The sequence below is a fragment of the Ascaphus truei genome, chromosome 17 (genome assembly GCF_040206685.1).
Source record: "Ascaphus truei isolate aAscTru1 chromosome 17, aAscTru1.hap1, whole genome shotgun sequence".
In the NCBI taxonomy this organism is placed as follows: Eukaryota; Metazoa; Chordata; class Amphibia; order Anura; family Ascaphidae; genus Ascaphus; species Ascaphus truei.
The window spans coordinates 9684026-9698934 of NC_134499.1; the positions used below are offsets into that span (position 1 = coordinate 9684026).

General features: G+C 46.9%; 1 protein-coding gene across 1 annotated transcript; it reads right to left on the reverse strand.

Moving 5' to 3' along the window:
• Positions 1-6876: 6876 nt before the first annotated feature.
• Positions 6877-10599, reverse strand: HEBP1 (heme binding protein 1). Its single transcript, XM_075573865.1, has 2 exons — positions 10204-10599; positions 6877-7262 (listed from the first exon to the last, which is right to left on the reverse strand). The coding sequence occupies exons 1-2, from the start codon at positions 10413-10415 to the stop codon at positions 7088-7090; spliced, it is 387 nt and encodes a 128-aa protein (XP_075429980.1). The 5' UTR covers positions 10416-10599; the 3' UTR covers positions 6877-7087.
• Positions 10600-14909: the final 4310 nt, after the last annotated feature.

Consider the following 14909-nt stretch of genomic DNA (forward strand, 5'->3'; position numbering starts at 1 on the left):
GATACGGTTTCACACAAGAGGTTGGTGTACAAAATAAAGAAAATTGGACTCTATAAAAATATTTGCACCTGGATTGAAATCTGTTTGAAGGATAGACAACAGAGGGTTGTCATAAATGGAACTTTTTAAAGTTGGGCTAAAGTCGTGAATGGAGTACCTCAGGGATCGGTACTGGGACCCCTGCTTTTTAACTTCTTAACTAATGACCTTGAGGTTGGCATCGAGAGCAAAGTCTCCATCTTTGCTGATGACACTAAATTGTGTAAGGTAGTAAAATCATAAAATTAGAGCAGGATGTAATTTCTCCCCAGAAGGACTTGGAGAGACTGGAAACGTGGGCAGGTAAGTGTCAGATGAGGTTTAATACAGATAAATGTAAGGTTATGCATTTGGGAAATAAGAATAAACAGGCGACTTACAAATTAAATGAGGATAAATTGGGGGAATCCTTGATGGAGCAGAATTTAGGAGTGCTTGTAGACAGCAGGCTTAGCAATAGTGCCCAAAGTCATGCAGTAGCTGCAAAGGCAAACAAGATCTTATCTTGCATTAAATGGGCAATGGATGCAAAGGAAGTAAACATAATTATGCCCCTTTACAAAGCACTAGTGAGACCACACCTTGAACATCGAGTACAGTTTTGGGCACCAATCCTTAGAATAGACATTCTGGCACTAGAGAAAGTGCAGAGCCACCATATTAATAAAGAGGATGGACAATTTAACTTATGAGGAGAGGCCAGCTAAATTATATTTATTTACTTTAGAAAAGACTAACCCCGTCTAAGACGGGATACAATATACAAATATATTCAGGGACAATAAAAGGAGCTTTCAAAAGAACTATTCATCCCACGGGCAGTACTAAGGACATGGGTCATCCCTTAAGGTTGGAGGAAAGGAGATTTCACCAGCAAAGGGTTCTTTACAGTAAGTGCAGTTATAGTGTGGAATTCATGGAGACTGTGATGGCAGATACAATAGATTTGTTCAAAAAAAGGTTGGACATCTTTTTAGAAAGGAAAGTATACAGGGATATACCAAATAAGTAAACATGGGAAGGATGTTGATCCAGAGATTAATCCGATTGCCAATTCTTGGAGTCAGGAAGGAATTTATTTTCCCCCTAATGAGATATTATTAGATAATGTGTCACTGGGGTTTTTGTTGCCTTCCCCTGGATCAATATACTGTAAGTACGGATATAGGATAAAGTATATGTCGCCTACATTTAGCATAGGTTGAATTTGATGGACATAAGTCTTTTTTCAACCTCATCTATTATGTAACTATTATGTAACTATTATGTAACTATGTAACTATGTAATTGGAAACATTTCACTAAAAACAATGACAAACAATGGTAGCACTCCCTAAACATCACACGTCCTAAATCAATGACACAGGGGAAATCAACAATTGATAATATAACCTTGTGGCTTCAGGGAGTCTCCATATAGGAACTCCCTCTACAGTCACTAAAACTGTGCAATAATTATTCTAACAAACACAGTGTCAGAAGAACACAATACTGCTCAGACAGGACACGCCGCGGCAGCTAACGCAGTGTGTTACAGAGGTGCTCTGAACATTGGTATAGAAACATTTGTACTGGAAATACTCGGTATTTTGGTGTTACTCAAAATCTGTAATAAACTGATAAATCAATAAAACCGTTTGCATTTTTTTTTTAAATGACCTCATTTGTCCGGTTTTGATTCCATTTAAAGTAGCAGTATTGCAATTTATTTATTTCGGTTTATCAGATTTGGGGCACCCTGTGGACCTGAACAGCATTATTCCCAAATCCACAGACCCGATGTTTACCTTTTATGGTGCTGTTTGGGAAATACAAAATGGCCACTGCTTCAGCCTCACTCCCGCGGGCCAATAGGAAATTGCGATGTCATGGGAGGTGATTACTGTTTAACACATTCTGTAACGCCTTCAATGCTTCTGTTACCTGTGACCCAACGCTGAACACAATACCATTGTATATATAAGACCACTCCATTTTCAAAGACCCAAATAAGTAAAATTTGAGAGGTGCCGGACCACAAAATAACTTTTTAATGGAGAAATCCTGACATAAAGAGTAAGATTCCTTTGAAATATACAAGACCACGGGGAAATGGTATTGTGATTGGGATGGCAGGTGCAGCATGGCACCCAGAATAAAGGTTATGCTGCATGCTGTCCCTTCCCGACAATAGGGAAACCCCATGTTAAGGGTTAACATGCCATTCTGCGGTTGGAGAGATGCCCAACCCTAGTTAGGAGTTATATATTATTCTGTGGGTTTTGTAAACTGTTTGGATTAACTTGGTGTGACTCCTTGTATGCCTGAGCCTTGAACAATGAGTCAGGGGGTTAGTCATTGTGTGGGCCAAGTGCTGTATCCAAGGACAATGGGAAACTGTGGAAGGACCCGCCCATCTGCCGGGAGAGTACACAGCCCAAGACCAGTGTATTGTTTTCTCCCTGGCAGCATAGCATCCAACCCTGGGGGGTGCCTGGAACTGATCTTGGGGACTGGCATTCAGGTCCGAGCCCCATTTGCCTGGTTCCAATTGGTCAGTTTTAATTTCCCATGCTCCCAGGCCAAAGGCATCCAAGGTAAGCTCACTTGGCAGCACCCTGCACCTAGCGAGCTAGGAGTCCCCAGTTAGTCTCTTGTTGTGGGATATTGTTGTGTTTTTATTTGTTTGCTTTGGCTAAATAAACAGAGGTTTATTAGCCTCTGTGTCCTTCCTGGTTATTGCGGTCCCAAGGTTGTCTGGTCAACCCAATCGTGCAAACTGATTTCTGGTGGTAGAAGTGGGATCGCTAGGCTCATGGCTGAAATATGGGTGTGACAGATTAGACCAGGCTCCCTTAATAAATAAAGGTTAAACACAGTCTGCTGACTCCTTCACATGTCCGGTCCCTTCATTTTAGGGCAAAATATCAGGAAAATGTATATTGCTAGGTTACTGCTGTATAATATAATGATACCCCCCTCGCCACCCCCCTCCCCCCAACGCCCTCTACCAGATACCCCTTGGGGTTCCTCCAGTGTGTGTACAAGGCAGCTTCCTACATGACCCCTGCTGAGATCAGCTCCTTAAATTCCAGCCAGAGCGTCACAGTTTGTAACCACTTCCGTGCTGGATTCCCTTTTATTTTCACATTTCAGTTAGGTGTGTGCTAGTCCTGTGATTGGTTGAGGACTAAAACATATCTGATTGATAAAAAAAAAAAAAGTCCCATAGGGAATAATGGGCAAGGAAATCCTTAAAAGTCCTGCCCTGTTTTCCCAGAGTCAGACTCGCTGGGGAAAGACATTCAGATGCTGTGATCTCTCTTTGGGGTACGTTGGTCTGCGCAGTTACCCCACTTTCCTGCGCCATCCCAAGGACTTTATTCCCGCACCCCCGGGTGGAACTGACTACTTGTACGTTTCAAAGAAAAACTTTTTTTATTTCTACTACCCTTCCCTTTTATTTACTGTTGCTGACTGTGTTATATTTTGCGTACTTTAACTTCTAGATTAAACTCTTGTTTGATCGCTCTGTTGTCGTGACTGAGTGTTAGCCCACATGTTTTTGTGTAACTTGTGACTTACTGTATATTGTGATATTTACTCAAACGCTACGCCTAGTGAGTTCAGGCTGGGGTTGTTACTGTATGTGCCTTGCGATTCAGTAACTTGCTGAGTGCTCACTGGGAGTTCTGGAATTCTCTAGGTTAAGTGGAAATCCCATTGTCCCCAGAGACCACCAGGGTAATAAAGGTTAGGATCATTGTGATCTGGGTACAGGGATTGTGTAAATGTGTTGTGGGATCTGGGAATCTTGGGACCCTCTGCATTCACGAGAGTCCCCTTGTCCCCAAAATCCATATGGGTATCAGAGTAAGGTTGTGCAATCTCAGTCTTGGGGTGGCCCCTAGTGGTTCTGGGTGGTAACTACCCTTCTTGCAAAGTCAGGCTAGGGTTCCCAGGGTGTACTCTGTCAGTGTTCCCAGAATTGGGTGGGGGGTATTCGGGGTATAGGAGCGTGGCTCTTGTGGTGTGTCCTCTAGTCATTCTGTGGGGGTGATGCTACCATCGTAGCAAAGTGAGGCTAGGGATAGTAGTGGATGTTAGCCCGAGTAGTGGATCCCCTAGCCCGAGCGGCGATACCTCGTGGTCTGTAGTTCCGAGGCACGTTCCCAGCGGGTGGAGTCTGGATAGACTCAGTATAACGTGACACACTGTTTTGGGTACAGACAGTCTGGCACTCCGGCATAACCAGACCTCTCCGTGACTGTCACAACGGGTATTTCAGCACTGAGAAGGTATCAGATTGGAGACCTCAGATCTGTGGGTTATAATGGCACAGTGCTTGGCATGGGCGACACTCATTCCCCGGTTAGCTTAGCCGATTGCGTAAAGGCAGACGAATGCTGATCGATACAGAGGCTGAACCAGGAAAAAGCCAGTGACTTGGTGTCATGAAGCTGGCGCACCCACAGAAGGATGATCCAAGGTGATTATCCTCCATGATCTGCTACGGCACAAGAGAGAGGTGTCTCTCATTGGGAAGTAGGGATTTTGTAGTCAGCTAAATTCTACGACTAAACGACAACAGTTTCCCTACATTTGACGAGGGCAAGGAGGACATAGACGGCTACCTGAGGTCATTTGAGAAAATGTGTCACCTGCATCAGCTTCCCGAAAAACTGCTGGTGGAAATTGCTGTCCCCAAAGCTAAGTGGAAAAGCTGCCAAGGCATACTCGGAAATCGTTATGGGGGAAGCTGGGACTTATGCGGTCGTGCAACAGGTCCTCCTGGCCTATTATGCTATTACTCAGGAGTCTTATTGGCCAAAGTTCCAGGCGCAGCAATGGGTTCCCCAGGATACACATGCAGAGATTGTCTCCAAGCTGACCCACTACCTGAAGTAGTGGGTAGTCAGCAGCGAGGTAGCAACCATGAAATAACTGCAAGACTTGATCATAAAAGAGCAATTCTTGCTAAAGTGTATCCCCTAGGTACAAGAGTGCGTCTTAGATCTCCTGTAAGCGACCACTGAGGGCTACCATAAAAATGGAAGTTGATTTTGTGGTGGGTCACCCGTATTGCTAACACTGGACACTGCCGGGTGCCCTGACCCCCGGGACGCATAGCCAACGCCCAGCAGAGCAGTCACGACCTAAGCCTGAACCACAGCAGCCCCAACTTTATACCATCCCCAACCGAATTCGAGCACAAGAGGAAATAATAAAACATCGTCACCTGAAGCCAGCCCTGGGCAACTGCCAACCAGGAAGTTTCGACTGATCCGCCGCTTGTGAGCGAGGAAGCTTCTTGAGTTCCAGAGACACCCCAGCCCGACGTAACGGTTAAGAACAGAGAAGTCGGGGAAGAACGGTAAGTTGTTACTTTGGAGCCTGGCCCATCAGGAGTATAGTTTCACTATACAGCACAAGAAGGGCAGTGACAACAGCAACACCGACGGTCTATCCCAGCAGGATTAACTGGGCCTGCTCTGACAGCCATGTAACCCCATAGACCAAGGAGGCCAGCCCATCCCAGCTGATACCCCAGGGACCTCATCTTGAGTAGAGGCAGCATGGCGCCCAGAATAATGGTTATTGCTCTGCCTGTCAATAGGGAAACCTTAAGTTAAGTGTTAACATGCAATTTTAGGGTTATAGAGTGGCCCAACCCTAGTTACAAGTTATATATTATCCTATGTGTTTTGTAAACTGTTAGGGTTTCTTTAGTGTGACTCCTTGTATGCCTGAGCCTGGAACAATGGCTGTGCATCAGGCATACATTAAGTCAGGGGCTAGTCATTGTGTGGGCCCCATGCTCTCTCCAGGGACAATTGGAAACTAGGGAAGGACACACCCTCCTGCTCAGAAAGTACACAATCCAAGACCGTAGCATTATTCTCTCCTTGGCAACACAGCGTCCAACCCTGCGGGGTGCCTGGATCTGATCTCGGGGACCGGCATTCAGGTCCTAGCCCAATCAGTGCTATTCCTATTGGTCAGTTGTAATTTCCCACACTCCCAGGACCAGCACCTTGAGCCATCCTTCGGCACACTGCTCCACTCCCTCTCATTTGGAATTGGCTTGGCAGTTAAAGTGACACTGTTAGCTTCGGCTAAATAAACTTCCGTTAATTAACCTCTGTGTTCTGTCTGGTAATGGCGATCACAAGGAAGTCTGGTCAACCCAATCGTGACATGGATTTTAGAGAGTTCGTCCCACCATGGATCAAAGTTAACTATGTAATGCTAATGACACTTTCATTGGCTTAAACGCAGGTAATTGGCCTAAAATAAGTGTAAGCACGGTGAATACTATGGGCAAAATACTATGTAAGCACAGTGAGCTGAGACTTGGGAGAGATCTCCTCTAACTGCTCCCTTCTGTCTGACATCACTGTGCGTTCTACAAGAGTTTGCACAGGCAGAGCCCGTCTCTCTCCCTTCCTTTACCAGCTCTCTCATCAGGGACAGGATAAGTAAAGGGCATAGAAAACACTTGATTAACAAACACTCCCCCGAAGGACCCCGTGAGCTGCAATATGTAAATAATTTCCAGAGAAACAAAAGAAGCCACATCTTTGCTTTTACCACGGTTAGATTAGTTAAGGAACGCTATTTTTTTTTTTTTTCATTTTACAAAAGGTTGTTTCGGGGGTCAGCGTCACTGAGAAGTTGCTTTAAAAACAAAATACACTTTTTGTGTGCCGTGTGCGACTGTCCCTTTAAAATGCGTGTTCCCCGTACATATAAGGACAACATGGATACATTATTGCAAAAACATGAAGTATCATCACAACCCCACAACAGGCCATCTGAGATACTCGGACCTACCCGGAAGAAAGAAACCCAGGGAAGTATGTCTAGAAAAGTTTATTTTTTTGACCATGTCACAAATAAAATGTTGCACTATTTTCCCTTTATTTCCTGGGTACCATATTTTGGAACCATCCCTTATACATGTAACCTTCAAGGGGCCGGTATTATAACACTGACTCATTTCCTGCATCTGTTGACACCAGGTAGGAGCCCACCAGCCTCGACGTCTTCTAGGATCACAACGCTCCTCTCAGCTGTTTTTAATTAACCAGACCTCGTTCCGTCTTCCGTAGGGCTTCATGGGCGGGTCGTAGCCACTGCAGATGTAGCAGTCGGTACGGTAAGAAGCCTCTGGACCAATGGTAGAGCGCAGCTTAGCGGCGTGAAATACATAGTCTGCCTCCTTGGCAAATCCTCCAAACTGCCTGTGGTCATCAAAATGAGAATGAGTGAAAGGTTACTTGGGAGAAGGGAGGAAAATTGGGAAAGTTCAGTGGATAAAGAGGTCATCTGGTTGCTGATAACCCTTAGCTGTCCATCCAAGTTGGGTTTAGGTACAGTGATGGTTGATCAGTGTTCTGCACTTCCTCTCTGACCATAAAGGGACCGTGGAGAAGAACAATACAAGATGGGAATGGTCCCGAGGTGTTGCAGGGCTTTCTCGTGACATCAGGGGAAGATCAGTGACGCTACGTTGAGTAGCATTAAAAGGTCCAGTCCATCTTAGGACAACAATTAACCAACAAGAGTGACGTGTTTAAGGAGTTAAATCTAGGTGGGTATAAAAATGAGACACATAGAAGTATTAAATCATATTTTTCAGGATAGTTTGGGAAGCAGAGACATGGGGAAGGTTTGATATTATTATTGTGCTGTAGGGAACAGAATTACATACTGTAAATTACATAAACAGAATGACATAACAAATAAGCACAAACAATAGTAAACTGGAACAAAAGGTGTATAGTGGGGCAGAGGACGCCTCAGGAGGGGTTTTGGTCCAGCCACACAGCTGGTCCCATTCAGATCTGGGGGGGTGTATGTTAGGTGGGTCAGCAACAGCAGAGAGAAAGATCCCAGTCAGAGTAAGCACTCAAACTCCCAAGTAATATACTGCAGAAAGGTGCAGTGAGTGGAAGATACTGGATTTTATTTAATCATATACTTAAAAGGTCTTAGGAATTAATCTATGAATACTTTATAGGCAGAACGGGGGTACCCCTAGCTCGTACTATGTTAAGTGGGTGCCAGACAGGCTTCCTTAAAAAGGTGAGTTTTCAGGGAGCTTTCAACTGTCTGAAAGCTGGAGGGGAGTCTGATGGTCCGTGGTGGGGAGTCCTAGAGAGATGGGGCAGCTGGGTAGAAGTCTTCTAGACGGAAGTGGGAAGAGGTAATAAAGGGAGGACAGGCATAGGTCATGGGAAGAACGGAGGTGGCGTTTAGGAGCGTATTTGGAGACAAGGGCTGGGGTGTAAGTTTCTAGGTTTCTGAAGTTAATTCTCGTGGACACGGGGAGCCAGTGTAGGTATCTGCATAGTGGAGCAGCAGATCCTTAGCGATGAGACAAGTCTGGCAGCAGCATTTTGGATGGATTGGAGTGGGGACAGGTGGACGAGGTCAATGCCAACCAGGAGAAGGTTGCAGTAGTCAAGGTGGAACCAGAGGAGTAATTTAGGATTTTAGTTGCATCATGAGTGAGAGAAGGGCATATTCTAGTGATATTTGGTAGGTGGAGATGGCAGGTGACATTGACGCTGCCTAAGCCAGGGAGCAGGTAAGGCTTTGCCTATAGTGACGGCGACGGCGAAACAATGGGTGACGTCACACGATGTTTCGCCGTTCAGCCGCATCGCGGGATTCCCGTAATTTGATTTGTTCAAGGGCCGTCACGTGACGCGACGGCCCTTGAAAAATCACATTTTGCCGGCGGCGGATTTTCGCGATGGCGGCGCCGCTCCGTTGCGTGCACTATAAGCGCACGCGGCGGCAATGCTTTTGTTTTTGGGTGAATTCGCGTCGCCGGCACTATAAGCGCAGCCTGAGGGGGCGCGAGCAGGCGAAGGGGAGAGCAGACAGGGGGGCACAACAGAAACGTTTGAGCACCCCTGGTCTAGAGCATGTAGATATCTATGTGTGTGTGGAATGAGGTTTTCTTGGGGTGCAGGGGGTAGAGTGAGGCTGAAGGTTAACATCTGGTGATTAGAGGGGGGAAGGGAGAGTTAGAAGAGTTAGAGACTGATCAGAAGTGGGAGAACATTAGGTCAAAGGCGTGTGAGGAGAGAGAAGGAGAGGCCGTTCCCTAGAAGAGAACAAAGGAGGAGGTTAAGGGAATAAATTAGGAGGCCGCTGCTGCATTGGGATGGTCAGTAGGTATGTTAGTTTCCCAGGATGAGAGGAAGTGAGGAAGACAGGCGGCAAAGCCATCAAGAAATTGAGAGATTGGCCATGAGGGGGCGACAGATGACAGTATCAGATGGCAAAGGGTGGAGAAAGATGGGTGGGGGCAGGAGGAGGGAAGAGAGATGGGTGGGGGCGGGGGGAGGGAAGAGAGATGGGTGGGGGCGGGGGGGAGGGAAGAGAGATTGGGAAGAGAGATGGACAGCGTGAACTTCAAAGGATAAGGAACAGAGCAAGGGAGAGGGGGTAGTGTTTGAAAAATGCAGCTTGGGGAAAGTAGGATATCTACTCAACCATCCAGTGTGTTTCCAGGCCTGGGGATGTGGCTAAGGGGCAGAGCAGCAGGGGAGCGGTGTCCAGGGTTACCACCGTCTACTGAAGGCCAACCCGGAGAAAAATGTAAAAATAAATTCTCTCTTACCTGCGGCGGTGTGGTGAGGCGGCTTCTCCCAGCATCCTCCTGCATCGCCCTCTACAACTCCAATGCCATGGCAACGTGACGCTGCGTAGCGTCATGACGTCGCATAGCGTCCCTTTGTCATGGCAACAGGCGTCACGTGACGCTGCGACATCACGTAGTGTCCTGTTGTCATGGCAACGTTGCGTCATTTGACGCCGTGCAGCCATGTTCACTGAAGTTACAGGAGGAAATGTAGGAGAATGTCGGAGGATGCCGGAGACGCCGCAGCCGCACCCCGCCACCAACCAGAGATTAACAGGCTAAACCCGTAGCCAGAGGGTAAGTGCCCAAAACCCATAGTGTCTGTGTCAAACCCAAGGTGGTGGCAACCCTGGCGGTGTCTGATAGGGTGAGCACAGTTTCTACGCCCTTTTGTGTGATATCACTGTGTGCTGAACATGAATGAACATTTCCCAACACTTCTGCTGGAAGGATGTCCCACGCATATTTCCTGCGTGTACCACCCTACAGCTTCAAAGAGATGTGCACTGTCCATCTCCGTGACTTACGTGGAATACACAGTCAGACCCTCTCTGTCTTCAATGCAGATGTTCTCTTCTGTAGGAGCCGGGGGGTCAGCCTGAAACTGGCTGGGAATTCGCAAGATGACCTTCACTTTGGGTTGCAGGGCCTCATCCTCTGCTGGGTAACCAATGATGGAGACTGGAGACGTCATACCCATTCCAGCACCTTCAGAAGATAAGCACTCATTATTAGGCATCTGTGTTTCGGACAGTCCTGGTGACAAGAGCGGTCCCCATTTCTATGTCAACGGTGGTCAGCTGGTGAAAACATGTATGAACGGGAGATTTGGGAGGAAAATGATGGACATCTCTACACCTCCAACCTTGACCTGCTTTAGATTGAGGCGAACGGTCGAGCGCTTACATAATGTGTAAAGAACTGTAAGATTACTTCAAGATTATGTGCTGGATTATTGCTCCTGCATGCATTCTGCTATGCTCGCGATTGGTACAGATGTAGTGCGGTGAAGCACAATGCATTCTGCTATGCTCGCGATTGGTACAGATGTAGTGCGGTGAAGCACAATGCATTCTGCTATGCTCGGATCCGGGGTACAGATGTAGTGCGGTGAAGCACAATGGATTCTGCTATGCTCGGATCCGGGGTACAGATGTAGTGTGGTGAAGCACAATGCATTCTGCTATGCTCGCGATCGGTACAGATATAGTGTGGTGAAGCACAATGCATTCTGCTATGCTCGGATCCGGTGTACAGATGTAGTGTGGTGAAGCACAATGCATTCTGCTATGCTCGGATCCGGGGGTACAGATGTAGTGCGGTGAAGCACAATGCATTCTGCTATGCTCGCGATCGGTACAGATGTAGTGCGGTGAAGCACAATGCATTCTGCTATGCTCGGATCCGGGGTACAGATGTAGTGTGGTGAAGCACAATGCATTCTGCTATGCTCGGATCCGGGGGTACAGATGTAGTGTGGTGAAGCACAATGCATTCTGCTATGCTCGGATCCGGGGTACAGATGTAGTGTGGTGAAGCACAATGCATTCTGCTATGCTCGGATCCGGGGTACAGATGTAGTGTGGTGAAGCACAATGCATTCTGCTATGCTCGCGATCGGTACAGATGTAGTGCGGTGAAGCACAATGCATTCTGCTATGCTCGGATCCGGGGTACAGATGTAGTGTGGTGAAGCACAATGCATTCTGCTATGCTCGGATCCGGGGTACAGATGTAGTGCGGTGAAGCACAATGCATTCTGCTATGCTCGGATCCGGGGTACAAGATGTAGTGTGGCAAAGCACAATGCATTCTGCTATGCTCGGATCCGGGGTACAGATGTAGTGTGGTGAAACACAATGTATTCTAAACCTCACTGAGGTGGTTTCAACACACTCCCTTTCTCCTCTCCTCACTCACCAGTACTCGGTCCCCTGGGCCTCTCCAACACTAAACTTCTCTCTGTCAACAGGAGGGAGAAAACTGGGTGTGCCAGTCTAGATGCCACCACATTGGAACTATTCATCCTTAAATTCCAGGGGGGGCATGGGAGATGTTCAGCAAAGGAAAAACTAAAAAAACATCTAAGTGCAGGTGCTTTGAACAATGGTGAAAAACTGCTGCTGCCTTGGCTCATATGCTGAGCCTCCTTACAGTGTAAATAAATGTAATGCGCCATTCAAAACGGAGGCAATGTTATGAGTTGTACACTTTCAGAAGAGACGCCCCTCAAAGCAGGAGACAAAACGGAGCATCGGTAACACAGTGAGGGCAGGCTGAGAGAGGAAATGAGAGCGCAATAACCCTGTTGGTTAAATCATGCCACGAGCCTACATCAGACCAAGGAATTAGGGATATCCCTAATTCCTTGGTCTGATGTAGGCTCTTGGCATGATTTAACCAACAGGGTTATTGCCCTCTCATTTCCTCTCACCCAACTTGCGCTAAAGACCTGTTCCTGGGTCTGGATGAGAGGAATGCCAAGACTTACATAACATCATGTTATGGGAAGATAACAGCACATTATGCAACAATATTTTGGCATTGCAGCTAAAACTTGATGTTTTATCCACCGAAATATTACCAAGATACGCCCTTTCCCTTGTCGCTCTACTGCTAAAACTCTGACTCAGGCCCTCATTCTCTCCCGTCTTGATTACTGTAACCTCCTGCTGTCCGGCCTTCCTGCCCCCACAATCTATTCTAAACTCTGTTGTAGAATCACTCTACTCTTTCCTAAATCTGTCTCAGCGTCTCCCCTGCTGAAATCCCTCTCCTGGCTTCCTATTAAATCCTGTATTACTTACAAAATTCTCCTCCTCACTTTTAAGGCTTTATACTCCTCTGCTCCTCCTTACATCTCACCCTAATATCTCACTATACACTCCTCTGCCCCTCTTTACATCTCACCCTAATATCTCACTACACTCCTCTGCTCCTCCTTACATCTCACCCTAATATCTCACTATACCCTCCTCTGCCCCTCCTTACATCTCACCCTAATATCTCACTATAACCCTCCTCTGTCCCTCCTTACATCTCACCCTAATATCTCACTATACCCTCCTCTGCCCCTCCTTACATCTCACCCTAATATCTCACTATACCCTCCTCTGCTCCTCCTTACATCTCACTGTAATCTCTCACTATACCCTCCTCTGCCTCTCCTTACATCTCACCCTAATATCTCACTATACACTCCTCTGCCCCTCCTTACATCTCACCCTAATATCTCACTATACCCTCCTCTGCCCCTCCTTACATCTCACCCTAATATCTCACTATACACTCCTCTGCTCCTCCTTTCATCTCACCCTAATATCTCACTATACCTTCCTCTGCCCCTCCTTACACCTCACCCTAATATCTCACTATACACTCCTCTGCCTCTCCTTACATCTCACCCTAATATCTCATTATACCATCCTTTGCCTCTCGTTACATCTCACCCTAATATCTCACTATACCCCTCCTCTGCCCCTCCTTAGATCTCATCCTAATATATCACTATACCCTCCTCTGCCCCTCCTTACATCTCACCCTAATCTCTCACTATACCCTCCTCTGCTCCTCCTTACATCTCACCCTAATATCTCACTATACCCTCCTCTGCCCCTCCTTACATCTCACCCTAATATCTCACTATACACTCCTCTGCCCCTCCTTACATCTCACCCTAATATCTCACTATACCCCTCCTCTGCCCCTCCTTACATCTCACCCTAATATCTCACTATACCATCCTCTGCCCCTCCTTACATCTCACCCTAATATCTCACTATACCCTCCTCTGCCTCTCCTTACATCTCACCCTAATTTCTCGCTATGCACCGTCCCGACTCTTTCGTTTTGCTCTAGGATGTCTTCTCTCTACCCCATTTGTATCTAAAGCCCTCTCCCGCCTTAAACCTTTCTCACTGACTGCCTCTGGAATGCCCTCCCCTCAATACCCGACAAGCCCCCTCTCTATCCACCTTTAGGGATTTTCCTAAAACACTCCTCTTTAACAACGCATGTGGGCACCGACCTTGGCCCCCTGCAGACGCACATAGCAGAACACCCTCCTGCCTCTGTAAGTTCTCCCTAATTACCACTTAGATTGTAAGCTCTTCGGGGCAGGGACTCCTTTTCCTATTGTTTTGTCTGAAGCGCTTATTAGCTTTGTGTTATAATATTATGTCACGTGTATTGTACAGCGCTATGTACCTGGATGGCGCTATATAAAGATATAACACATACATAATGACTATGCTGATGAGATGAAGGTCAGTGCTGGTTTTGCATATAATTAGCTTTGAGGAATGCACCTGAACCTCACAAAAAATCATGCCCGTTCCCATTCTAGATAACTTACCGTTTTGAGCCCTGATTTATCAGTACTTTGTGGGGGGGGGGGGGGATATAGTGTGAGAAAGAAACGGGGAGAGAAAGAGACAGGAGAGAGACAGAAGAGAGAGAGAGAGACACAGAGACAGAGAGAGACACAGAGACAGAGAGAGACACAGAGACAGAGAGAGAGAGAGAGACTGGAGCCAGACAGGAGAAAGAGACTGGAGACAGACAGGAGAAAGAGACGGGAGAGAAAGAGAAAGTAACAGGTGGAGAGAGAGAAACTAAAAAGATAGAGACAAACAAGAGAGAGAGATAGAAAGACGGAGACAAACGAGGGGAGCGATGGGATAGAGACACAAACGAGAGAGAGAGAGAGAGAGAGAGAGAGAGAGAGAGAGAGAGAGAGAGAGAGAGAGAGAGAGAGGAGAGAGAGAGAGAGAGAGAGAGAGAGAGAGAGAGAGAGAGAGAGAGAGAAACGAGAGAGAGAGAGAAAGATGGAGACAAACGAGAGAGCGATGGGAGAGAGAAAGAGACGGGATAGAGACACAAACAAGAGAAAGATGGGAGAGAGACAAACGAGACAGAGAGAGAGAGAGAAAGAGAGAGATTGGGAGAGAAAAAGAGATGAGAGAGAGAGAAAGACGGGAGAGAGAGACACACGAGACAGAGAGAGACAAACGAGGAGAGAGACAAACGAGAGAGAGAGAGAGAGAGAGAGAGAGAGAGAGAGAGAGAGAGAGAGAGAGAGAGAGAGAGAGAGAGAGAGAGACAGAGACAGAGACAGAGACAGAGACAGAGATGGGGAGAGAGAAAGATGAGGGAGAGAGAGAGAAAGAAAGAGACGAGAGAGAGAGAGAAAGAGATGGGAGAGAGAGAAAGACGGGAGAGAGATAGAGAAAGA

What these genes read in the sequence shown, in the direction of transcription:
- HEBP1 (XM_075573865.1), bottom strand. Translation starts at nt 10,415, where the DNA reads ATGCCTAATAATGAGTGCTTATCTTCTGAAGGTGCTGGAATGGGTATG. An exon ending in GGTCTGACTGTGTATTCCAC is followed by an intron (nt 7,263 to 10,203) that starts GTAAGTCACGGA and finishes TGATGACCACAG; the next exon opens with GCAGTTTGGAGGATTTGCCA.